General features: G+C 40.5%; 1 protein-coding gene across 1 annotated transcript in view; it reads right to left on the reverse strand.

Moving 5' to 3' along the window:
* The window catches only part of LOC148823238 (juxtaposed with another zinc finger protein 1), a 75,211-nt gene that overhangs the window by 11,127 nt on the left and 36,392 nt on the right, over positions 1–27,692 (reverse strand). Inside the window, exon 3 of the mRNA XM_088929339.1 lies at positions 10,296–10,492. Coding sequence (XP_088785465.1) covers positions 10,296–10,492 — 197 coding nt within the window. The remainder of the gene's footprint in view (positions 1–10,295; positions 10,493–27,692) is intronic.

The raw sequence follows: 27,692 nt of genomic DNA on the forward strand, positions 1-27,692 counted from the left end.
CTTCGTAACATATGCTCGCTTTTCATTATAGACTTTTTCATTGGATCTTGGCTGGAGTAGTTTCCTCTCCTTATGATCTTCTTGACTGACCCGAGTGATTTGTTTGACTCTTTGGGCTACTGCTGTCGTGACTCGGATTTCAATGCTCAGCTGACAGGACAGGTCTTGGAACAGGGGGCTGAGTGGCCCTCAGTACCACCTCAGTTTGAGCCCTCCTTAGCACAAAGCGACTTGAATCAAGCAAATTAATTTCGCTCCTCCTCCGACAACTGTGGCATTGCAATACCTCAATTAAGCACTTTACCTGAGGCTCTTTTGACTTTCTGTAATCAAAGAGAAATGCTGGAGCTCAACCCTGTAAGGAACCTCAACTGGCTGGATGTGAAGCTCAACCAAGGAAATCCAGATCCCAGCTACTCACCAGCTTACTAATACATTCCTTTAATTTAAAAGCCGCATTTCAATAACTGCAATTAGGGACACCCGGAGGGCTACCTAGGTTTCATTAGCTGACGAATCACATATTTTCAAAGATATTTTTGCAGCAGTGACTTGTTCGTTTACAGAGACCTCAGGCAGGTAGCAAAGGCAGTGCTTTCCGAGCCCTGGATCCTGGAAAGCAGAGGATCAGGCCCTCATTCCTGAAACTGTGAATGATGGAGGTTTTGATCAGTATAGATTACTACTGATGTTTATGTCCAATTGAGAGTATTATGACAACTTTTTTTAAAGGTCCCTGGGCTTGTACACACATCTTCAAAGCTGTATTCCAGTATCTTCATTCAGAATTTGATTTCTTTGTTGCTGTAATTATAGGACATGTAATTTGCAAAATGTATATACCAAGAGGCACAATAATGGCAATAAATGTTGCTGGTTCCAAAACTTATGTTGCTAGATGTATTCATATTAAATACACAGAACAAAGTCAGTTTTTCAGTTTCAGGATAGAAAAATAAGAGGTAATTCATTGATAAATGTAAGACCACACTTGGTAACCAGTGCAAGGGCAGTAAAAACAGTGAAAGTATTTAACATTTATGCATTTCCTTTAAATGTTAAATTATTGCTCCTTGAAAAGAGAGCGTCTTCCTTGATGAGGCACCGTGAGCCGCACTCAATCAGCCTCTAAGGAATAACGACAGACTGGGCTGTCAACGGGGCCTGCCACAGAAAACACAAGAGTGCTGGTGAGGAATTGCCCATACAGAAGAACATAAGGAGTCACTGCCAGGAAATTGCTTTTTTAATGTGAAATTAAACATGAACACAGTTATAAAGTAATAAATTGCTGAGATCTATGTTAGCAGATATAGTAACCCTGTTGCTCTGAATGGGTATTTCCTTTTAATAGTTTTATTTTTAAAAAAGTGGAGAATAATCCATTAAGCAAGACAAGCAGAACCAATTAATACTGCAGGTATGCAGTTTGTCCCCCTCCTGCTGAGGTGTGGAGGCCCAGAAGGAGTTCACTGCACAAAGCCCTGCTGTAGCTGGAATAGGCCCTAGTGATTTACACTGGCCTGCTAAAGCACTGCTGACAGTGTGTGTGTGAGAGAGACAGAGGTGTCAGAACGTGAAAAAAGCCTTTTGTACATTAATGAAGGGCAAATACATTACCCCCATATTTTTTATGACTTCCTAATGTATATTTTTGAAACACTCAAAAGAATGATTTTTAAAAATCTGCTGAAATGGGAAAGTTTCTTCTATTAGGTATAAAAATACAACCATCCTAAAAATAACTTCTTATTAAATTATATTTCTTATTACATTTATTTCCAACTAGATTTATTCATACTAAATACACAGAATTGAAGCAGTTTTTCAAGTTCATTCATTGATAAATGTAAGACCACACTTGGCAACCACTGTAAGGGCAGAAAAAACAGTTTCTTTGGCCACCAAGAGCCATCAACAGTCTCTCAAGAACGTCTTTCTGCAGACAGAGGCAAAGAGAGACGAGAGAGATGCCTCAACCTACCGCGTTTCCAGAAGTGACTGGAAACTCCAGCAAGAGAGCAACCCCAGCGATCGCAATGCTGGCTCTGTGGACAGACGGGCCACTTCCAGAGCACGCTGAAGAGAGAGCATGGCCCTCCCCTCTGCCCCGTGACACCACAGCTGCCCTCTTGTGGGCAGGGGTGACTCGAGCAGATCAGCAGTTCCGCTCTGCAAGCAGACTGCAGTTCCCTGGCTGAAGGCAGTGTGCCTTGATTGACTCTGGCTCCTGAGGGCAGCATGCATCAAGGCACTTCCAGGGTGAAGGGAAGGCTGGGTGGCACCCAGGACAGCTGAACCGTTACACAGCAGTTAGTCAGTGTCGGGCTGGACAGCTCCCTCTGCTTCTGGCTAGTGAACATCACTCACCCCTGCGTCGGCTGTGTTGGGACTGAGCACAGCCGGACCTCTCTTCCCCTTCCATCTTCATCAACGACAGGATTGATCCTGGGACCCAATGAACGCCTTCCAGTTAAAGGTTTTGCAGGAGCACAGCAACAAGGCGATGACAGCAAAGAGCTGCAACCTTTCAACTCCATGGCAGAGCTCAACAGGGGCAGCTCATGTCCCCCTGCAGGGGATGTCAGGAAGTAGTTAAAGATCCCCCTTGAGCCAGATTGAGACACATAGCAGCACACAAAGCACAGCGAGCAAAAACCCAGAGAGTGGGTCTTCAGCCATGGAAAGGATAACAGCAACAGGCCCAAGCATGCAGCACTGACTTAAACAACTGTTGGCACACCAAGACTAATGTAGCACCCATCAATAAAAAGGATGACATGACCCAACCAATAAATGAGAGACCAATATGTTATGGAAGGTTATGCAAGGTTAAAGAAATCATTATAAGTAACAAACTATACATATATCACATATATGAAAATGATTTCCTAGAAAACAGTCATTGATATTGAAAAAGTACTGCAAGTCTTGCTTAACTAACTTGAGTTCTTTGAAAAACTGTCACAAAATATCATACAAAAGGGTGAAGAGACGAGGGACGAGTTAATTTCGATCGAGATGTGTTTAATAAATAGAAACAGAGAGGTTACAGTTAAGGTGTGAGTGCTACGTGTGGGGTGATGTAATTAGTGGAGTACTACAAGAATCTGTACGAGGACCACCGCTTTTCATAAATCAATATCAATTTGCCAATTTAGGAGAAATTAGCAAACATTGTATGAGAAGCAAGGGTAATTCAAAAAGATACAGAAAAAATCTATATGCAAGCAATCTTAGGGTTTTGCATGCTGGTAGTCAAAGGATTAATCTAAATACAAAATTGAAAACACTGAGCTTGAAGGAGCTACTTATGAAAAAGACTGAGGCATATATGTTGACACATCATTCACTTCTTAACAAAGTGGGAAAGCAATTAAAAAGGCAAATAAAATGCTAGAGTATATAGTTAAATGTGCAGAATTTCAATTACAAAAAGTTGCGTTAAAATTATATAATGCACTAGTAAGGTCTCAGAATGTTTGGTACAACTTGGTCACCACAATAGAAATAGTTATAGAAAAGATATTGCTGCTCTGAAATCAGTTTATTTAAGACCAATGTGATACATTCTGTGGTTTAAAGGAGATTCCTGCACAGGCAGACAGAAGGAACGGGACCTTTATTGTCTTTAACAGCGAAGACAACGAGGACACCTTATACAAGGACTCAAAATCCTCAGAACATTAACAGTCTGGATTTTGTCAGAATCAACGACGGAATCGGAATCAGGGGACACATGTAGAAACTACATGGGAGTTTAAAACTGAGAACAAGAGTGACTTCTTTACACACTGGGATGTGGGAGGATGGAACAGGGCTATGTTATTGAAGCTGTGGGTAAAGCTGTCAGTCCCTTGAGATCTGGACTCAAGGGTCCTGTGCGTATGTGTGGGGAGTGTTGCCTGCTGCCAGCACTGCTGTGTTCTGACCACGCAAGGCACACCTGCCCCTTGTGGACACACTGGCTCACTGCTCCTTCTCACGCAAACACTCTAGTTACACCCGAAGAACCTACAGCAGTCGTAATTGCTACAAAACACAATGTGCTTTAAAACACTTAAATCTTTAAGTGGGCTCAGCACATATTTGAGAGAGGAGGGGGTTTGCAATTCCTACTCCCCTGCAAAGCAGGAAATTTTCCACCTTAAGTCACAGGATACTAATTGAACCCTGGCACATGTTTAAAGCCCGTTTTAACAAAGTTCAAGCAAGAATTAAAAACATTTGTGCTGCAAAAAATGAACATCTGCTGTGCACTTAAAAACCTGGAAATCTCAAGGACTTGAGCAGCTCTGTGCTCCCAGGCCCTCCTTACACCCTGGGCTTGCCAGGATAAGCAGCTTAGGGCTAATGGATGAGTGCGTATAAAGAAGCTGACTGTAATTAGCATGAACATGAGAACAGTTCTGAACATACTTTCGATGTGAAGTTCTGCATCGAATCCCTGAGAAAGGCCTTTATACCATTTAACACGGACAAAAAAACAGACATGCTTTACTCCAGTCAAATTTCTTAAACAGAAAGTAACACCCTGAAAAGAAACTCTGTATAATAAAAGTACAGCTACTATATTAGGATGTTATATATTTTTTGTTTTATGATTCACACATTGTACCGTATGTGCTGAAACCAAACACTTTTCACTGTTAAGGAAAGCATTCACACATGGTGCACATGCAAAGTCTAGGCCCAGAATCCATTATTTTTAACTGGTTTAACTGTGGACTATTTAAAAAGACAAAAGGGCAACCATCAATTCCTAAGAAATCAGTTCAAAATGTACATACAGCCATGATTACCCAATTAGGACTATGATCAAATGCTAGGTTTGAACCAGGAAGCTGATAGCAAACCACTCCATAGAGTATATTTCTGGGGTGGTCTGCCGGTTTAATCAGCATATCAATGGCAGGGCACGTCCAGGAAGCCCAAGGGTACTGGCCGAAGGATCAGAGGCTTCGCAATCGCCTTCAGAAGGCAGCTGTCAGCAAGGGCGTGAGGAGCACCAGGTTGGACCCTATGCGGCGCCAAGACTGAAGGCGATTGCAACCAATTAGCATCCAAATCCCAAAAGCAAAAGGCCAAAGTTGGAGTCGAAAAAGAGAACGAGGTCAGGAAGCCAAAAGAGTCAGGTTGAGTGAATCTAACTCCAAGACGGGAAGCGAGACAAAGTCGAAGCAGGAGGAAACAAGGTCGGTAGCCGAACGTCAGGTCGGGTGTTGAAGCGCGCACCAGAGATAGCTGAAGAGTAATTCTCACAAGTGAGTGGGGACTGAGTGGAGTGACAGGGTATAAGTAGGGAAGAGCGTGTGGAATGACGATTGGTTAATTAATGCGGGCGTTGGCGGTGAGAGGTGCTCGTAGGTATGTGGTAGGTGACAACAGCTGGAACAGCTTCTAGGAGACACAGGCTCCTTGCAGTGCTAATGTCGGCCACGTGTGATGTTTCATGTCCTCTTACAGGACCAAGTGAAGCTGTGGAGACCAACATGTAGAGCGTGGGAGACTTGGACGACAGAGGAGTGCACATTGTTTCATGAATGTTTCAACCTTGGCTGATTCTATCATTTTGTTGAACCTCAACAAGACAAGACAACATTTTTTCCAGACCCAGCAATGTTCTTATGTCTTATGTTTTTGCTTCTTTCTTTTAGAGGAAGACCCAAAGCCAAAGAACAAGTCTTCACAGGGCCCTGACGCACAAGTGTCACATTACACGGTTGTCCAAGGAAACTGGATTTTCTGGGAGGCGACAATTATGTTGCTTGATTCTTTATTCTGTTTGCATGCAAACGTCTAAGGAAAAGTGAATGGAACCTATTCAATGTTCAGACTGACTCACCATTTCATAGCTGCCAGAAAGACTGACCTTTGAGATCCACCAGAACTACACAGGTATGTTAAGTACTGTATGCTGTTGAACATATGATCACTGCTGACACCAAACTGAAGGGCTGAGATTTTAGGACAGTTCCCATGTCCTGTGGTTGCCTTTATAGTTCCAAAATACCAGAGCTGTTAGGAAGTGAAACTTAGGAATAGAACTATGTGGGAAAGAATTCACTTCAGGAAGAGGTCCTGAGGTTAATATCCACCCCTGATACCAGCAGCTCAAAAATTTGACAAATAAGACAAAACTGGCTTGAGTTAATAGCCACAAAAAATACACCAGAAACACTAATGTGGAGAGAAAGAACAACAAATCTCACAGGCAGGCTAAATATGGCAATCTTTAGAAAACAGATTCACACAAATTAACCAAACGGAACACAAGGCTGTGACAGCCTTCAAGAATTCAAGTTTGGATTTTCTTTTGCTTGATTTAGGAAACCAGCTTCTTAAAACATTTGGCAGCCAAACGGTCCCAGAAAACATTTTTGAGATCCGGCACCAATGGAAGTCTCAACTCTCCCCCATTTCTTGAACTAATTGATTTTTTTAACTGCTTTAACTGCAAAGTGTGGGGATCTCTTCATGTGGGTACTTTTTACAGGGCCCCTAGTGACACATTTATGACTCACAAAATTACAAACTCTCCTCAACAGGATTAAGAAATATGTATGAAGTCTTATGTGATCTGGCCTATTCTTTACTTAATACATTTTACATAAAATTGTCAGGATTGAAATTGGGACCTCCCAGTGATTACTACCTTTGGGCTCCACAGGCTGACTAGCCAACATACGATTCCTGTTCAAACCTGCCTAGCCAGCTCCAGCTTCTTTCCTGAGCACAGACCTCCACTCGCCCCTCATCACTTAACCTCCTGCCAGGGCATCACAAGAACCCACAATAAAAACTAAAAGGTCACAGAATACATATCTATTAACATTCTAATTTTCAGCTTGCAGTTCTATCTTCAATTTATGCTGATGTTTGTCGCGTCAATTTATGTTAATATCAGCCATTCTTACATAATGGGCTTCAATTGTTTCCAATTAAAAACAGTGTCTGATACAGCCTCTGCGCACTCTATATATAGCTTTTAACAGTGCCCTGCACGGCTTGATTCTACCAATAAAATACCCAATAATCTGTTTGATGATAAAGGCATAAAACATGCTCAATGTTTAGTGGAGTGCAAGAAGCAAAACATAAAAAGTGGAGAGTGATATACAATTGCTTGTTCCTTCCCCAATGGAAAATTCATTCATTCTTATGATTGTTCAGTGGTTGAAATAACCGGCTTTACAAGCCAAGTAAATTGGGGAGAAAGGTGCATTCAATTTAATATCACACAGGCACAATTTATGGCCCCCTTTGCTTATTCTTTATAGCTATAAAACTCCCTTGTACTTCCAGTTAAGTAACACTTTAAAGTGTACCATTAAACTCACCAGCAATAAGCTTTTTAGTCTCTTGCCACAGTAATTAGCAAAATAATTGTATTTGCAAGAGACATTAAATTAACAATTAGAAAACAATCTGCTCCAGTTTCTCAGGAGCAGGAGTCTGAGAATAGTGCAGCCTACTGGGTAAGAAACTCTGGGCTTTTTGTAGCTCATAGCAAGACACCTGCATGTCCCACACGCATAGGAAGGAAAAACACACCGTGGTAAAACTGGGAAGCACTGTGGCAAGACATTCAGCACTGCTGCCTCACAGCTGTTGGCCTGGGGTTCCACTGCAGTCTGGGATGCCTTCTGTGTGGAGCTTGCACATTCTCCCTGTGTTTGTAGGGAGTCTTCTCAAGCGCTTCAGCTCCTTCCTCACTGGCGAGGTTAACTGTCCCTGCATGCGTGTGTGTGTGTGAGTGGGGTGCGGGCGCCCCGAGACAGACCGGGGTCTGGGCCAGGGTGTGCCCCCTCCTGGGACAGGATCCACGTTTCTGTGGCCCCCGCCAGGAAGCAGCACTTTTTTGATAATGGATGTAGGAATAGATCCTAACAATACAGCATTTGATTTGTATCCTGCATAAATACTTAGATTATTTTTTATTGTTCCACACTAGCTTTGAGGTCACATATCTAACTTTGTTTTATATATACATAATTATATACAGAGCACAGACCACAACAATGAATTCCTGTGAAATTCTAGCCTGCCAGCAGTTCAGCAGCTGCACTTCAGAGTCAAACGCTTGTCTTTTTTCTGAACTCCTTGCAGCCAGGTTATATCACGGGGTACATCACTTCCAAGGTGTGTGATTTATGAATGACTTCATTTTAGCTCTAGGGCAGAAAAAATAAATTAAAATAAAATCATGGATTAAAAAATAAAATACATATATTTCTCTCCCGTGGCTAGAGAAGCAGGCAGTGAGTTATCCTACTCCGCACAAGACAGAGCTGAACTGTATATATATGGAGCTGAACTGTATTATAAAAATAGCCAGCAGGACTCAGTAGTTAGTGGAGCTGAAGTTTGCATAGCAGTGGAAAGGCCAGAGGTGAATATGCGACTTACATTGCATATTCAGGCCTTTCACGAGCGGATCTAGACCACAGGAAAATGCAGAGCCCTCACAGGACGAATCCTTATCTTTCTCACACGCACACTCACTTACAGTGAGGCTGAGTATAAATCACCAGCTCATATCTATGACCTGAGGGAGTTACGGTTGTGGCAACAGTGTTACATGTTACTGGAAGTGAGCACAAAATCTAGCAGCAGCAGTTTGCACACAGAGGCCTCTTATGATCGCTCACATTCTGAAGAGAGGTGGGAAGAGAGGTGATAAGGTGTAGGACTGTGTCATACAATAGTACTGCTGCTCCCACATATACAGTGCCTTTACCACATGTACAAGGCCCCTGTGATGCCCCAATAATAATATTAAATTACTGTGATGTACACACATTGTTCTAACCTGTTATTTTTTATCAAAACAAACTTTAAATAGGAGGACTGCATAAGTATTCACACCTCTTACTATGGGAAACCTTAATTAATTTGAGAGGCCTCTGTCTGCGTACAATAATGTTATAATAACAGTTTATATGATTTCGGAATATACACAGTACAATTGTCTCTATAAGGCCCCTCACTCTGGGAGAGAATTTCACCATGATGACCAAGCGGCTTTCAAAACAATTAAATGATAAAATTGTAGAAAAGCACAGATCTCGGTATGTGTAGAACTAATCTCATAGACTTGAATACCTGTGGAGTATAGAGAAGGCAAACATCAAGAAGTGGAGGGCGCATTGTATCACTTAGATGCTGCCTAGATCAGGCTGTCCCTCCAAGCTGAGCATTGGGGGAAGCAGGAGACTGGCTCGGAATGCCACCATGAGGCCAACAATGTCTTTGAAAGACCTACGGACTTCAGTAACTGAGATGAGAGAGTTTAGGAGCTGACAATATCCCAGTAACACCAGCTACTTGTCAAGCTAGCCAGTATGGCAGGGTGGTGAGAAGAATGCCATTACTGAAAATAATCAGAAATCCCACATGGAGCTTTCATCATTTCATATAAGGGATACTACAAACTCGTGGAAAGGGATTTTGTGGTCAGACTAGATAAAATTGGAACTTGTGTAAAGCGCTGTCTGACACAATACAATCCATACTGTCAAGCACAGTGGCGGCATCACTATGTTATGGGGCTGGGTTTCACAGCGGGTCCTGGGAGGCTGAGGGGAAAATGGATGGATCAAAGGACAAACAACTAACTAACTTATAGAAGACCTGGTTCAGCTTCAAAAACCGGAATAAAAATTTTAATTTCAGAAGGACACTGTCAGAAGGCACAGTGCCAAAACTACACTGGAGTGTCTTAATAAAAAGTGGCACAGACTCAAATCAATAAGAAAATCTTTAGCAGGATTTGAAAACTGCTGTCCAGGAATGACCCCAAACCAACTAGACGGAGCTTCAGCCGATATTTAGAAGTACTGAATACTTATGCACCCATCAAATTTTAGGTTTGGAGTTTTCTTTGCTGACATTTAACATCTTTCACCCGTAAAACTGTTTAGTTTAAGAGTTTAAGCTTTATTAAAAATATCCCCTTTAAAGACCTGTATCCATCATTTGTAATTCAATAAAATGAAACGTCATACTTTTGCAAGGCTCTGTACCCTGGACTCTGTCTTTTTTTTACACCAGCACTTGCGTCTGCGGATGAACCAAACTGCTGGAGTTATGAGAAAAATATTACAACAGGTTAAAAGGTCTCAAAGACACGGGAAAGAAATGTTTCACAAAACAGAGTGTAAATGAGAGTCCAGGTTTAAACCATGGCTGGAATTTCCCCAGGCTGTTGACCATCCTCTTAGACAAGCAGAGAGCTGCCCTAAGCCTGCTCCCTTCCTGCTGCCCTCGGCTCGGCCCGGCCCGGCCCGGCTCACCTGTGGGGGTGCTGCTGCGGAAGGAGGAGGAGGGGGTGATGGGGGGCGTGACGGGAGGGGTCAGGCTGCCGCTGCTGTGCCGGGGGGGAGTGGACACGCTTCCACGGGACACGCCACCGGAGAGAGTCAGAGCCAGCTTGGGCTGGATCTTCTTCTTGAGGGATTCCTGCTCCCGGCGTGCAGCATCAGTCATGAACCTGCAGGACCACAAACACCAAGATCCTCAAGCCATGGACACTACTCGCTTCATTTCTTCACTTCCTGAAGTTTTATTCCAAAGGCCAAATCTGGTGTGAAACCAACGTCACAAATTAATTTCCTTACAAAAAACGTGAGTATTTGTGCAGTTGTCAGTAGATGCTATATTTTATTTTCTTTATGCAAAACAGTTTTGAAAAAAGATTTCATGATTACAGGCCAATCTTCTGTTTTCCGTATTGCTTCTCAATTATAAACTGAAATATGCTAAATTAAAACTGAGAGCCAACACAACGATACAGACAGTATTGTATCTGCAATTTGTGAAACACTAGAAAGGTTGCACATGCGCACGATTCTTGAATATCCAGCAAAATTCATAAACAGTCAAACTTTTAAACTTATAACAGAAAGCAGAATGTTAATAGTTAATAACAATTAAATAGATTAAATAATTTACCAATTTTTAAGTCAAAACATCTTGACAGCTCAAGGAAGTTAAATAATAACCCTCTCCATCTGGTCAGGGAGTCTGCTAGGATGTTTACTTTCCACACACATTTTGGTTGTAGAGAAAAAAAAGCAGGACACAAGCTTAAAAGACAAATATTCCTTAAAACTACTTACACAAGACACAAAACGTAATACTGACTACTATTTACTGTTCCGTTTTAGAGTCCAGTGCATTATATCCTGCCTTCCCAAATAGATCCCAAAGTACCTTCCTAAAACACTCAGAACTGGACGGAAACCTCTGTAAGATTTCAGAAAATAGCTCATTCTCCACCGGTGAACTTCCCTCTTAACTAATGTGAAAAAAACAAACTTTGATCCTAACAAAAATGTATCCAAATAAACAAGAGGGACAAGCCCTCCCTAGTTCAGGTGGGGAGCTGCGTCAGCATGCGTAGGCTGCAAAGGAACAAGTAATGGGTTTATTCCAGGCTGAAAGAGAAGAAAGAAAGCACAACGTTTTGGCCGTGGACCCTTCTTCAGGTGTCTTCTCTTTTCGGCAAGTGAAATACATACCAGATTTTTTTCCTTTAGAACCGTCTGAAGTCCCAACACCTGATAGGTTCATCAAAGAATAACCCAGTGATGAAGATGAAAATTGGCCGTAAATCTAGAACTCCCTTTCCCTTGCTCTGGCCCTTCCTGAACCCATCACTCAACTGGGGTTATTATGTCATCTGTCCAAACAATTTTAGCAACTACACTAGTGCTGGAATATAGACATGTTTAAGACTTATCTACAGAGAAAAAAAAGTAATCACTTCTCAAAAGTTTTAATAAAAAAAAACATTCAAATTCAAAAAGTCAAGTCAAATTAACTAAATCAACTCATCAGAATCAACAGCAAAACATCACCTAGAGGACACAAGTGAAAAATATACAGACATAATTTTAAAACTGCGAACAGGAGGCACATCTACACAGCAGGAGGAACAGCTGGATGAGACCCTCCAGTCAATTAGCTCCTAAAGTCCAGACAGGTTAGATGGGACAAACGGCCTAATCATGTTTGAAACCTATGTTCATATGAGCCAACAAAAATGTTGAAAATCTGAATTACCTGCCTACGTTTATTGGATTAATCTATCTTAAATACTTAAGATTAAACAGATTTATACCTTTCCCCTAAATAAAAAGGTACCTGCACTAAGTGTTTAACAATAAACAATGGAGAGCCTAAGATTACACTGAACTGTATGTAATATTTCTGCCCTCAAGCAACTTAAGAGACCTGCTTCTGTTCTGTGGACTCAGCCTTGCACTGGGTCTTCGATAGCAATGCAACAAATAGCAAGACCCCCAAAAACTTCCTTCTATACATCTGGAACATCCCATGAAAGAAGTACAGACCCTGAGTGTATTAGTGCAGGGCTGATTTACACACATTAGGTCAATCTATTCATTGGTTTCTTTATAAAATCTAACATTCATTTTATAGTATGGTGAAGCACCGCCTATACTGTCATCTGGAATGTTTGAAGTCTGGCTTACCACAGAGAATTGAAAAGAGACAGATGTTGGAATAAAGCATTAGACAAGACATGACATAATTAACAGTTTTCTTTGGAAACAGACAATCTAATAACAATTTTGGGCTGCTGTTTCCTTTTTGGTTGTTCAGAAGATCCCATTTAAATGTCAATGTGGCAAAGAAATGTAGTACAGTGCCTCACGCTGTGTGCCCACAACAATACATACAAATCAGACTACACCCTTTAAAACAGCGGTCAGCACTGTACAAAGTGCTCGGTGTCAGATGCAATACAGATCAAAATAGAACAGCTCCCTGATTCATGGTTGTCCTGGCTACTTACAAGGAAATATTTCTATAATGGCTGCTCTCCTTGGAGAAGTTATGTCTCTTAATGTAGACTTTAAGATAAATACTGCTTATAAGCACTGTGGCACAAAAGGATGAATCCTCAGGTGATGAGGAACAACTTTACTGGTAGGAGAATAAACACCTTTCTAGTATTTCACATTGCAAAGAGATATTGACCCTAGAATGATGACCAGATGATAATCTCTAATCAGAAGTGTCTAAAGAAAAAAAGATCATACAGTACACATTACAGTACTCTTTTGTGAATTAAAATGCTACTGTATATTCAGCTATGATGAAACACAGTCGCCAGTTGCCACACTCAAACAAGATGAGATAATGCAATTTTTTAGACGTGCATTACATGATACTGTGTTACAGAGACAGATGGATCATCTTTTAACAACATTCTAACAAGCAACAACAGTTATGGATACTCACAAAACACAGAATATGGTGTATTTAGATTTTAGAAGGCTTCATAAAAGATTAAATTGTCAAATTATAGGCCTTCAGAGAAAGCTGATGTTTAGATTGAGATTTGGTTATTATGTAGAAAACAGAAAGTACAGATAAACTGTACAATAAGGGCTCAGACTGGAATAGGAGAATTAGGAACCACTTTAGATGCAAAAAATGAAACAGAAAAAGATTAAGATAAAAATTAGACTGGGAAAACACCTTGTAGAAGATGTTCAATATATAAAAGTACAGGATTTTGCATGCAGGAAACACAAAGATAAACTATAAATACAAAATGGACAATATGTGGATCAAACTATGAAGGCAAATAACAGTTAAAAACACAGAATGTAAATAAAGAGATGTTACATTATATTTGTATAAAGCATTACTAAGGTCTCATTTACAACATTGTGTCCAGTTTTGGTCAACACAGAAGGCTTTCCTCAGAATGAACAGTGAAGCAGGAACCGGAAGCAAGTGTGAGCCGTGAGGAAGTGCTTTTACACCCTAAAGCTTCCAACCGATAGGAGCCTTCCAGCCCCTCGAGTCCCGTGGGAATGAGTAGCTAACTGATCCGGGATCATGCAGCCATTTCATGAAAGAAGTCAGGATATCAGCTTCAAAAACATTTACCTAAAAAGGTGGCGGGAGTGTGGAACAAGCTCCTCAGCCATGTTACTGAAGCTGCTACCCTGGCTGGATGATACTTGAATCGACCTGTTAGCTACTACCAAACATGCCAGATGGGCCAACTGAATTATGTTCTACATAATCACCGCTTGTGTGGATGAAAACATCCCACGGCCAATTATCAACAATGATCAGCTAATTCATATCAACAACGGACTCAAAGAATCTACACTTATGGACAGAAAGTAGACACTTGAGCTTTTATTTTCCTTAGCATTAAATAACACTAAGATTGGAAGGAGCACAGAAAGTGTGCTGTCCTCAGGGTTGTTCAGGGAACACCAGCACATTCCTTTTGTATGCTGGACTACAACAAAGTTTTACGGTCACAAGTGCTGCAGTTGTTTTTTTAAAAAGCTTACAAAAATCTGAAAAACAACAGGAGGTTTGTTGCAGTCAAATAAAACAAGCTTCTAACTTGTGGTACTTTCTTAAAAGCAAGATTTGCTATACTATAACCACATAAGTACTACAGTTTAAAACTTGAATGTCTATTAAACATCTATCCTTGGGTATGAAATCAACCAGCTCAACTTCTCTGTTGTATATGGTCAACATACCCATCATGTAACATCATTGATTACTTTTATACTCAACAGCTAAGTAATACTCTCATTAAGGACACCGCAGGAAAGCAGGGCCCACCAATTAGTCAGTGTACAGTAAGGCAATTGTCCTGTTGAACATAAAGTGAAACCCTGCTATGATGAAAACAGACTGGCATCTGCAAGAAGCAGAGTACATTGCCTGCAAGGCAGAGTGCAGCAGGAAGTTCCTTTCTCAGTGTTTGATCCGTTTTAGTGCCGTTACAGCACAGTTTTTCATTAAGAACCGAAAGCACATGGCTGAGCTGAATAATGTGTAGATCAATGTCAGAAATGAATGTAACAAAAAGTTTCTTTTCATTCAGTGTAGTTACCAATTTGTGTTAACACACATTTTTCCCTTTAAACGTTTATGCATATTTTAAACTGAAAAATAACTGATAAGAAATCACTGTTAAACCACAGCAAGACCACTGTGGCTAAAAAACATTAACTGCTTTGCTTGGATGAAAACTATTCATCCTGCAGAGGGATGGTGCATCTCCCGATGGGCAGATATTATGATAAGCAAGCATGCAATGATATCAGTAGTCCCTGAATGATGCAATGCGCTGAAAAAAACAGCTGCCCAGCCTTTGCAGGTTTATGTTAGACAGCATTGCAGGGAACAATAACAGCTTCCCTTCCCCCATGCACAGGCCAGCCTCTCTGCCTCACCAATTACAAAACATGGTGCAACACTGCCCTCTGCAGGCCTGTTGGACACTGCACACTCTTTACCCACCGACTTCAGGAGGAAAAGGTAAAAAAAACATCTGACTAGAATAATCTGACTTTTTCTAATCACTGTTCAACAACATAAGGTCGTTCTTGTAAAAGCCAAAGAATTCCTCACAACATGATGAGTTTGAGTGTAGTCCTCCACATCAATACTCATGCACGCAGTATGTTCTCATTATTAATTGGCCTACAGCTCTTCCATCATCCTCCTGGCTGCAGTTCATTAACTGTGTCCCCTTCAGCACCCCTGCTGTGAGCAGCTTTCAGAGCTCTGTCAGTCAGAGCACGAGAACGCAGGGTTGTGTCAGCAGGCAGCTGGCTGCACCGCTGCAGTGTCAGCTGTCTGCATTCTCTCCGCTGTTTTCTTCAAATAATGGCACAGCTCATAACTGCAGTGCCATCACACAGGGTCATAGTCAACAGAAATTAAATGACGGTCTGAGGCCAGATACCTCTAATCATGTTATTCAAGCTATATTTATCTTCAGCTCAAGTGCACATGCACAACTGATTCTGAGCACAGACAGCACCCTCCTCAGGCACGTTATCCAATTGAATTTTTGGCTGGCTACAGTGGTCGGAATGTTTCTCAATTACAATACAGTGGGGTTAGGGTTTAACATTTGTAAATTCAATTATTCACAATTCGGTCTGGCCCATGATATCTTGAATGGAAGAAGAGCAGAGCGGGATGAAACCAAGCCCACTAGGCTTGTGAGACGAGTTTCTGTGAGGAAGTGAACCTCTGCCTTCTGCCGAAGTACCCACTACCCAGCATGCACATCTCGGCATGGTCCTGTTTTTATATTGTATCGAACACTCCCTGTTCTGTGCTAGCAGTGTGGAGAATGAAGGACTGGAGACGACTTTACTGGCTCTCTGACAGTTTGACTACAGGGCTGTGTGCGAATCACAGGCAGAGAGAGAAAGTGCAGGCATCCGCTGAACACAGAGGAGGGATTCAGGTTTTTTTGTTTTAGCTAATTCTAGTTTTTGATTACTGTTGTTTTGATTAATATTATTTTGATTTCTTAAATCCAATGCATTAGTACTTAAATTATTAAATAAGGGAGGGTTACTTATGTCTGTTAACCATTAATAATATACACAGTAGTGCATTACCCAATGGTATGGGGTGGACTTGTGAAAAACACTCACGATGGTTCTCTGCACCGAACCCTGGTAAATGTTGAGACCATGCTGTACCTTGAACCGACCACTTGTTATTTGTCATAAAATACTTCAAATGACAGGTGCTAACTTTCGGTGCTTCAAGCTTAAACATATACACCAAAGCAACCTTCACACCATGAACAAAATGCAATATAAAATTCTCACTTTGTGAACGTTCACTGCACCAGTGCAGCAAGAGTATAATTTGCTCTTGATCCTGAAAATGTAACACACACACAAAATATTAACTTAAATGCCTTCTCTCCTGGAACACTTCTGAGTGTGACAGCGTGCAGTTTTCAACAGCTGTAAGGAAGCACAACAATCTGCTCTTGACACAGGTGGTCTCATCCGCCACGATGCTGTGCCCCAGGACGGCTCGCACATTCCTGCACCGGAGTTTGGTTCACATCCCACATCTTGTCCCCATCAGGAGAGGGCTCTCACAGAGATATACGCACCGTTCAGGATACCTGCTGAGTTCTGGCAATGCAGGCAGTCTCTGCTCCATAATGGGTAGTGTCTGGAGTGGAGAGATTTTTTTTTCCTTTTTTTAACAACAGAAGTTGAACGCAAACCATTCCAAAATACCCCCCACAGTGAGCTGGCACTCGGAAGATAAGGCCAGGAAATTGGATGCAAGATTTGCGAGTCTCGTATCTGGGGAGGCAATTGCAAGAGCTGCCAATATGACATTTGCTTTTTTTCCCCTTCCATTTCAACCACTTAAAAGTTTTATTCCATTTAATTAGCCATATGGCAGTTTAAAGCATGGTGTGCTAACACTGTCATTAATTCCACATGTACGGTCTAATTTGGACTTTTTCTTTGTCTCCACTGCCATGTCTCTCGGTGTGTGAGCATGATTAATATATTTAGGGTGGCCCATTCAATTTTTAGGTGATTGCTAAGATAATAGAAAGCCATAAACCAGAAACTTGACCATTTCTGTTATTTTTGGTTACATCTGCCTTCAACCATCACGTCAGAGCATGGTGTACTCCACACTGCTTTAACAAAAAGCAAGTAAAAAAAGCTTTATTGCTAAATAATTTTCAGAAAAATAATATATTATAAATATGATAATATTATATAAAACTAATATTTTCACAGAGATCCCCGTATATCAATTTTTTTATTAGATTAAAATTCATATGCTCAACACGTGAGCCTAACAGAGCAACTTCCCATCGTGACCCTGGCTGAAAATAAACTCATGCTGGAGCTGTGCTCCTTCACACTTCCCAGCCCATCCTGTATGAGGCTGAGCTCCAGCGAGACCACAGCCTGCATCAGAGGGAGCCCTGTCCTCGGAGCCATACTGCCCCCTTATCTCTGCTCCCCGATTCCCATGTGAGCTGCAAGACCACTGGAAGAGTCCCAGCCACTACAAACCACCCTGCGTCTCAAGTACACTTTTTTTAAGGCAGAATGCCCACATAACCAAGTTACATCACTCCTGATTTAACATTCACTGGTTTCATATCTCAGGCATGTCTGCTGTTGTACAGACTAACATGAAAGTCTTTTTGAAAAGGAACAAGTAAAGGTTTATTCCATGCTGAAAAGGGAAGAAAAGAAACAAAGTTTCAGCTCTGGAGCCTTCTTCAGCCTTCTTAAGACTGTTAATGGAGAAACCTTCAGCCTTCAAAAGAACTACATTGCTAAAGATAATTTTAAGACTTTCAGCACAGTAACTGATCTGATAATCAACAGACATGTCAAACTTTAGACGAAGAACATAAGAAGCATAACCCAAGTACCTTGTAATGGTTTTCTTAAAGAAATAGGCTTTCTGATAGTGTTCTCACTGTCTAAAATCTGGGCTTCCAAGCTACAATGGTTACTCATGCTGCTCACAGTTTTGGTGCTAAAAATGGAACAGGCTTTCTCCAGTTACACTGAGATTTCACCCATCTAATATAAGACCATGTGGCACATCAAGCCCATGTGGCTGCTAGTAGCTAATTGATCTCAATATAGTTGGGCAGCTTGTTCCAGACTCCCACAATCCTTTACATAAAGAGGCAATTCCTCCTGTTCTCAGTTTCCCTATAGAGCACTTCTCTATAGTTTACACTGATTCACTGAAGTCAAAAAAATTCTAAATGTACTCTTACTAGTGCATTGCCCAATCTTAGCATAATGTTAAAAGGCTTCAAGCAGGCCATGCATACTATAAATGATAATATACTAAGCGCATCATTACATAGCATTATCTGTAGTATTTCTAATTTGTGGTGTTTAACTTTTAATGACATACCTCCCTTTAAAATGCAATCAGCAGTCATTGAATCATCCCTAGATAACAACTTAGCAAACACACTCATTACACATTGTGAATGGGATGTTTTTATTAGAATTAGCCGTAGTTATTTAAAACATCACATTTGTGATTACTGCACATTCTTTTCATATTCATAAAAAATTGTCAAGACATCTCATTGAACAACCAGTGAAAATAAAAGTACATATATCTTGATCCACATCTGAATGTACAAAATATTCAATTTATTAATATTTGCTACAGTGAAGTGTATATTTTAATACATGAAGCCAATGTCACCCCAGTGAAGGTGTTTCCCTTGTGATCTTGCTGACTTAGTGATGGTTATAGCCAAACAGTGCTTCAGCTGTTGCAAAAACAACAAGGAACTCGCTCTTTCTCTGGCTGTAAGATCGGAAGTGAAAGAAACAACTGAAAAAGGTGAGTCAAATGACATTTAGATCGCCCAGCCTATTTGTGCCAATGTTCAAGCTAATTTGATCTTGTTAACTACTGTACTATGTTAAATGGGGAAATTTTAAAAAAGTGTTCTCATTTTGACAATTCCATATTATCAAGTTACAGTGAGCAATACTGGGTGATTTTCTACACCTAGTAAACGTGTCATAAGCCTCTTTCATATAAAATGGTATTTAAATTTTCATTATGCTAAATGTATTACATTCATTACAGTTTTAAGCAACTAATTTCCATCACTAACCAAGGGATGGGTGTGTATGCTACAAATGTTGGTAAAATGCAGCACTGAAGAGTGACCTACACAAGCTAATAAGACTAACACTCAGTGGTTGTGATGCTGTATCTGGAAAGCAGCTCATCTTGTTTTGTTAACAGTTTTGTTTTTATCTGGGAAACAGAATTAGCAAAAGGCAAGGTTAAAGAGTCACTGTGTGACAAAAAAGTAAAACACAGAAATTGTGAAGCATTTTATTTGCTAGACATCAGCAATATAAAAATAGCAATAAATGTACTTCTACAATTATTGCTGTTGTTCTTTGACAACAGCTCTCTTCTATAAATCAGTTGTCAGATTCCAAAGTTTAATTTACTTGCTTTTTCATTAATATGTTCTGTGATTCAAACAATACCTTTAAAATGCTATAATGTATTCTCTACTGATTCCCTTTCTATTTTATCCCATTCTATTTCTTTCTAAGTACTGTCTCATTTATTCATAATCTGTTTCCCCAGAATTGTAACTCTGCACTTCTTCTAACATATCATCTATGGACACATTTCTCATGCATTTTATTTATTTGGGAAGACTAGATCAATACAGACATTCCTTCTAGTAGGTTCCCTGAACAACTCTACAGCTACAGCAACATCTACCATTTCGGCTTCATCTACTGAAGCCCCAAAGGATTGCAAAGCACTTTTCAGTGCAGCCCCACCTAGGCATTCATTCCAAGTCAGCAGCCCACCTAAGATCACTTTATTAGCCATATACAATTTCTTGCATTAAGAATTTGTTTTTTCGCATACTCCAGCTTGCTCTCCATGAGACACTCAGGCACACAGACGGGAAGAGAGAAGCCTGGGGTCAGAGCGCAGGGTCAGCCATTTATACGGCGCCCCTGGAGCAGCTGGGGTTAAGGGCCTTGCTCAGGGGCCCAACGGAGTAGGATTCCTCTGCCAGCCACGGGATCCAAACCGGCAACCTTCCAGCCACAGAGCCACCACTCCGCCTCTATATGATCACCCTATACAAAGGATCAGGAGAAGAACTGAGAAATTGCTTCGGGAACAGAATTTATGGCAAAAATGTAGGCAGGCCAGATTGTTCAAGCTCCGCCCAATGCTGGGTTAACCTCCATACACTTGTAGAAGAGCGCCACCTACTGGTCCGCCAACACCACTTCCAGCAGCTGCCTGGTTTTCCTTAAAGACCATGCCTGTCCCAGGAGAGATCAGCTCCACTCTTGCAGGGTTTCTGAGATTTCACAGAATCTGGCTACAAGAAAATAACGCTGCTGGTTATATGTATACAGTATGTGCCTTTATATAGGTGAAAAACTGCCACAGATCTCTAGCTTCAATGTCCTCAAACCACAATAATGTAAAACTGTATTTAGCAACTTGATATTCTTCAGAGGTCTAAGCAAAGTCACTTCATTTATACGGCTAAATCATCCTAAATTAGCACCATAAACATTCAAATCAGACCTTTTAATAAGCACTGCATGGTCTGAATTCCGATTTACATCTGTGCTTCATCTCTATTCATCATTAATGAGTATTTATTCCATGACCCTGCCAACCTGCACCACTGTGATAAATTATCTGACTCAAGTCCGATTAAAAAGTGCAACCTTGAGAGCTAATTATCTCAACAGACCAACTTAATAAAGCGGATTCTTGTCAATTATGGCGTCGCAGCATGGGTGTCATTTGTAACAAATACTCAAACCCACCTTTGAGGACGGCTTCCCAGAATGCTCTCTTACACACCATATGTAAATTCCAGTATGCCTGCACCTGCAGTGACCTTTTATTAGCGAGCTGACAGAATGATAAAGCTAGCCACAGCAAAACTCCCACCACCAGACAAACAAGCTGTGCAGCTTGTGCCAGTAGGAGATCAACAAGACACAGCTATTAGTGGAACATTTCTAATTGACAATCGGTGATAATAACCCCTGTAATGTCACCTGAACAGCATGGTCGTGGGACACATTTTCCATTTTTTTTTTTCAATAATAAGTTTTGCGGTGCAGGAGGACCTTAATAAGAACTAAGTACAGTACAGTGCGTGGTTTCTCCTTACATGACCATACTCACAAGCCCTTCAGACCAGAGATGGACAATCTTGGTCCTGGAAGGTCAGCGAGTCAGCAGGTTTCCTTCCTTTCTTCAAAGCCAGGGACACACAGTTAAATTTGTCTCATCTGTCACCAAGCCCGCATTGAGCAGATTCAGTCCATTAAGAGAATGAAAGCCTCAAGACACATAAGAGATCTAGGACCAGGACAGCTCATCCCTGTTTGACGTACTCCAGTCACACTGTGATGGGCTCTTTAGGACTGAGCAACAGCTCTGACAACAGCTGCGTGCAAGTATTGCAATGAAAACACACACAAGTCTATACTAAAGCGATTCAGTTAATAGAACAGTTCGAGCTTATGTAAACGAGCATGTCAGATTTTATGATGCACTATTGACCTCTTTGAAGGAATCACTTTCTTACAGCTGAAAATGCAAGGACTGTTTCACTTTGATTTTTAATGCAAGGTGGCCAGTTGGAAAGTAACTCTTCTAAGTGAAGATTTTTAAATTTCACTTTGTGTTTATATACATGTTGACAACGTATATATCTACCAGTTATTGAAAATTAGGATGTACAGGGAGGCAATCAAACTTAGAGCTCAATATTTATAGTATACTACAAAAGCAGCAAAACATACTTGTTCAGCCATTGAAAGACATTAGTCTACAGATCAAGAAGGGACAATATTCTCTTTCTATTATCAACCTGTATACAATCTTTCCAAACATCCAAAAGGCAATACTTACTGTGTGGGTCATAAATACGTAATGGCAAGATTCCAGCTTGTTAGTGCTGTTACAACACTACCGGCAAACGGAACAAAGATGCAAGAAAAGATTATGGGTGGTAAAATTAGACGGTGATGGATAAAAAACAGAAGTCAACCTTGAATCAGCTTTTACATACTAAATACTCCAGAACAGCTGAAAGAAAGTGACAAAAGCAGAACTAATCTGTGCATGAAACCAAACTGCTTAAACTCTGCAGACTGTTCTTAATGAGATTCTTTACATTTGCAAAACTGGCCATTATTAGACCTGAATGAGGATGAAGAACAGCACAGGCTATTAAGCACAGAAGGAGCTGCTTCTGGCCGCTGCAGCTTCCTGTTCCCCTCATGTAAAGATGCCCCCCTGTGGAGTCGCAGGACAGCAAGTTTAAGAAGTACGAATCTGTGAGAAAGCCATTAGGGGACTGCGATCTCAATATGGTTTGCTTTGAAGTGCATTCTGAAACATTTTAAATTTTTAAAGCTCGGGTAGTATTGTACAAAAGGTTGTGGGAGCTTAGAACAAGCTGCCCAGCCATGCTGCTGGAGCCGATACCCTGACTTCTGTCAGGACCCGGCTGGATGAGATCGTCTATCCAGACGGGTTAGATGGGCTGATCTTAATTTGTAATCTAATGTTTCCTAAAAAAAGCAAAACTTTAAACAGATGCATTAAACCTTTTAATATATCTCCCACACTGAACAACATACATTTCTTTCACAGTAAAACTGCAAACTGTAAGTGCACGTTTTCATCTAGTTTAAACCCAATCCTTACCCATCAGATATTTTTAACTGTTCTCTGAGGAATTTAACAATGATCACTGTATAATCACTAATGACTGTTTTAACCATGGAAGAAAAGAATAAATAAAAAGTGATTAATAAAATAAAATAAAAATATTTATGGGCTTTTTTTCATACAATGGCATAAACTGCATTGATTTATTTTTTGCACCAGCAACTATGAAACAGCAAAACAGCACATCCTGTTCTCATTACTGCATTAGACTCGTTAAAGAGAGGTTAAAGCTTCAACACATACTGTAAAAGTCATGTTAAATGTTGTGAAAATACAAATAATACTTACAAAGTATTTATTAACGGAGTCATTTTATGAAGTGCATCACATAAAACAATCCCAACCATCGACCACATTGCATCACATTTCCCTCAAACTGAAACAAAACCTGTACTTGCTGGAGGTTATGGCTTCAAACCCAGCTGTAGCAGAGAAAAACAATGTGTTTTACAGGGGAAACAGACAATTTCTTTAACCTGCAGCAAAACACCTGACAGCTTCCCTTGCGTCAGTATCTTCTATACAAACACACCCTGTTCCTCTGCTACTGCTCATTGGAGACGTTCTGAAATTTCATCCAGTGTCTGGATGTCTTTTGGTCAAAAGCCGTCCGATGCACTTGTCTTTTTCTGCACTCAGGAGGAGGGGAAGATAAAAAAAATAAAACATGCCAACAACGTGAATTTTTGGCTGGTAAACAAGGGGTTTGGTTTGCTAACTAGCATCTGAGCTGTCTGCATTTGTCGACATCGATGGTCTGAAAGTGCTTTGCTCCGATTTTCTGCCCGTGTTGCAGTAAAGCGCTCCAGGCCCTCGTACCTTCGGCACTTTGGGATGTACACAAGCACTGCTCTTAGGCTTCTATACACAAAGCTCCCAGTCCTGCTGTGCTTGTGTATGTTCTCAGTGAAACACAATGAGCAGCAAAAGCAATGCATCACTTACAACCACAACAGATTCACACAGTTACCAGGAAAAACAGGACTTCTGTGAAGTGATATGAGCTAAGTGAATTCACCAGGCTGAGGAACATGCGTCAGTGACGGGGGTTACATTATGAAAGTCACAGTCCAGTGTGCAGCCAGTGTTGGAAGCAATGCTAACTGCATTGGAAAGGCCACAAGTGAGGTACAGGGCTTAATGTAGAGGTATTCATCAGTCACTACAAGTGGAGCTCTGCAGAGCCTAGACACCGCTGGCCAGGCCATCACATTTGTTCTGTTCTGCACTGCAACTGGCATATCATTCCACCAGCCACCAGGAAACTGCAGACAGACGCAGCCTTGATTCGTCAGCAGGTTTGGATTGGGCTCCACTGCGAGTGACAGCGCACTGACTTGTTTTATCTGCAACATACCAATGGTACAGAAGCACTGCTACCTGGATGAGTGTGTCTATCGACAGGTTCAATCACAGTGTTACTTGTGCCCAATCATCTCAATAATTAGGTGATTTAGTGCTTATGGAACAGTCTAAGTTCTATAACTATGATAACTACCTTTTGACATTCTGTATAATTTTCATTGAAGTTTTGATTTTCTTTTACAAAACAAAACACTGAGTGTCATTTACTTTTAGTAAAGTCTAACGCATTTCACTGGAGCATAGAATGATTCTTAAGGCACATTTCCCATTTAATGATAAAATATTTTCATCTTTTAAAGAGACCAAAATGGTCACGTGCATGCAGTAAGATGCCTTATTTTGGTTTGTTTTTTGGAAACAATTTCCCGGCGTTCTGAGCCCGCATGTGGCCGAGCTGTGTCAGCGGAAGGGCCTGCCAGCATGATGCTCCACAGCCCGGACTTTGAAAGGAGCCAGAGACCAGAGACGGCATGTGGTTGGCTTTCAGAGGGTAGGGAGATCAATACCTGCTCAGGCACAGAGTCCTTCCTAAGAGAAGTGTTTCAAACAAAGGGGGTGCATAACAAAATGCACAATTTAGTTAATTTGAAGAAAGTCCTTGGAAACAGTAGGACACAGCTATGCATCAGATGTCTTGAGGGGAATTCCTTTCAAATGATCGGCTCTCCCGTCCGGGGGCGGCTGAACACTTCCTGCTCAGAAGACTCAAGAGTGGAACTATTCAACAGGGAGCAGCCGATTCCGGAACGACAATTTCACTGGCAGAAAGTGTTTCTCCCCTTTTTATTACAGGAAAGAGAAAATGATCTTTCAGCCACTTTAGTCTTGTTTTCAGTGAATGTTCAAATAAAACAACTCATTATAAAAAAGCTGTGACAAAAAATAATTACTTTTTACAAATATTTCCCAATCACCAGAGGTTTCTACTTGATACTTTCTCCTCCAGTATTATTTAAATTATTTTAAAATATTATTATTTATATATTTACATTATTTCTGCTATTAACTTATCAACTAGATATCAACTGTACACGAGCAACAATGCTTTCAGTAAAATTAAGGAAACTTTGCCATACTCGCTACACAAATAAGATAAAACTAAACACTATAGTGCACCTTTATCAGCTATACAGTAAATGCTATAAAACTCTCAATACCTCTCAATAACAGAAAACACAGAAAAACCTACAGGTGTGATGCAAGATGAAATTTAAAATCTGATCTCAGAGACAACAGCAAAGCAAAAATAAATATTTCAACATTTAGCAGGATTTAAAATTAATATAATTTATAACATAGGTACTGTTAGAATACATCAGTGGTGACATACTGTTTACCGGCAAGTAAAAAGTCATTTTTTGCTATAATATTTTAAGAAATAAAATGTCACAGGACTCAACCTGCACTTACTACTTACTGTACTGTAATCACAAATCCAAAACAGATGACACTTAAATATGGCAATATAATTAAATGCCAGATTTTAAATCAGATTTAAGAAAGTCAGATCAGTTATTTTGCACTTGATCTATTATGTTTCTTTAATAAGAAAAAGCAGACACTGTGTACCAGTTCTCTTATTATTAAATATATGGTGTTTTCTGCTATCAAATAGCTTGCTTTACTTATTAAATGAAAAGTACAGAAGAGATGTAACAGAGTTTATGTAACTTCTGAAAGTCCAGGGTTATGCGAATACAAGGGGATTTTAGTTTTTTTCCCCCCATCATTTGCAGCCTTTCTTAAATGAGACAAATCCAGCCTTCTGCCCCTCAATGTTAGATATGGTTGCTTAATTTGCCACATACACGAGAGAGCGCAAGATGGCTATTCAACACGCCTGCTGTCTCCCACTTGAAACGAGGAAGTGTAAAGAGACTCACTTGAGCTCACAGTGTCTTAACACACCTGGTCTGGGTGGAGCTGTACCTCCTGCTGAGATTTTCACACATGCAGACTTTCAGGCTCCTGTTCCTGAGGCATTGCAAAATGCACACAGGACAATGCCTCAGCGCAGCTGCCCTTTTCCACCTTAAAGCCATTCTATTCATCTGTCACTTGAAATGACTCCTAAATTCAAAGCAGGGTCAGATACTGTAATATGCAGTCTAAATAATATGATACACTGGTTGTATACATGTGTGTCTACCACATATTCTACACAAAGTCGGGGTTACCTGCTGTTGAAGGTTTCAGGGATGAGGAACAAGGAAACAAAGGCATTGCTCATTTTGTGTTAAATGTTGTTATATTTTCCCCCCAAAAATAAATATTTGATCCATTAATATCCAATTGTCAATCATTAATGATCCAACTGATCCATTGTTTATGCTCTTGTCAGTGAAGACCTACAACAATATGTTAATGAACAATCTATCTCTAAATGGAAGTTTTGATTAAATAGGCCTGAGGAAATATACTGACTTATAAAGTAATTATTGATAACCAAGCCTGTGCATTGATAATTAGTTTCTCCTTTAAATAAAAGTTTAAATGGTCACTCCTTTTTTCTATTATCCCCACATTATGTCTGAGTCTAATTCTGCGTGCGATTGAACTTGTCTTCTCCCAGACACCAGGCTTGCTGATCACACGCACACAGGCAAGTTAAGAAATGGCAGAAAATGCCATTTAATGATTATGCTGAGTGGAAAACACAAGTACCACTCAGTGGTGAATTTTAAAACTGATATGGCTACATTTTGCATAATGCATGTAATAAACTTGCAGAAGAAACCAATGTTTTAGTGCCGCGCAATGCACTTTCCTCCTTCAAAGACTAACAAAACCAGAAAAATCAAACAAAAACATGTAAACTGTATTTCCCCATAAGGATAATTAAACATTGAATGAATCCCACAAAAATATACTTTGTTGTCTTTATTTGGTCTTTGCTATATGCTTACAAAACATAAAAAGAGATTCCTGCCAGCAGAAGACAGGCTGAGAAAATGCTCTCTGCTCAAGCAGCTCAAAGCACCAACAGAGCAGCTCAGTCACAATGCTCTGTGCTCTAACAGCACTTACTAAAACCAAAACAATTACAAAGCATCTGATCAACCCCCAGGGAGTAATGCCTATAGCTCCGAAACCAAAATACTAAACAAAGGAAGTCATAAAAATACAATAAAATTAGGGGTGTCATAAACGAATTTCTGCTGTAATTGTGTTACCATCGCAAAGAGAAAAAACATCTTCACATTCTGCTCTCAAGTGTGTGA

Source organism: Atractosteus spatula, chromosome 12, assembly GCF_055471065.1.
Source record: "Atractosteus spatula isolate fAtrSpa1 chromosome 12, fAtrSpa1.hap1, whole genome shotgun sequence".
In the NCBI taxonomy this organism is placed as follows: Eukaryota; Metazoa; Chordata; class Actinopteri; order Semionotiformes; family Lepisosteidae; genus Atractosteus; species Atractosteus spatula.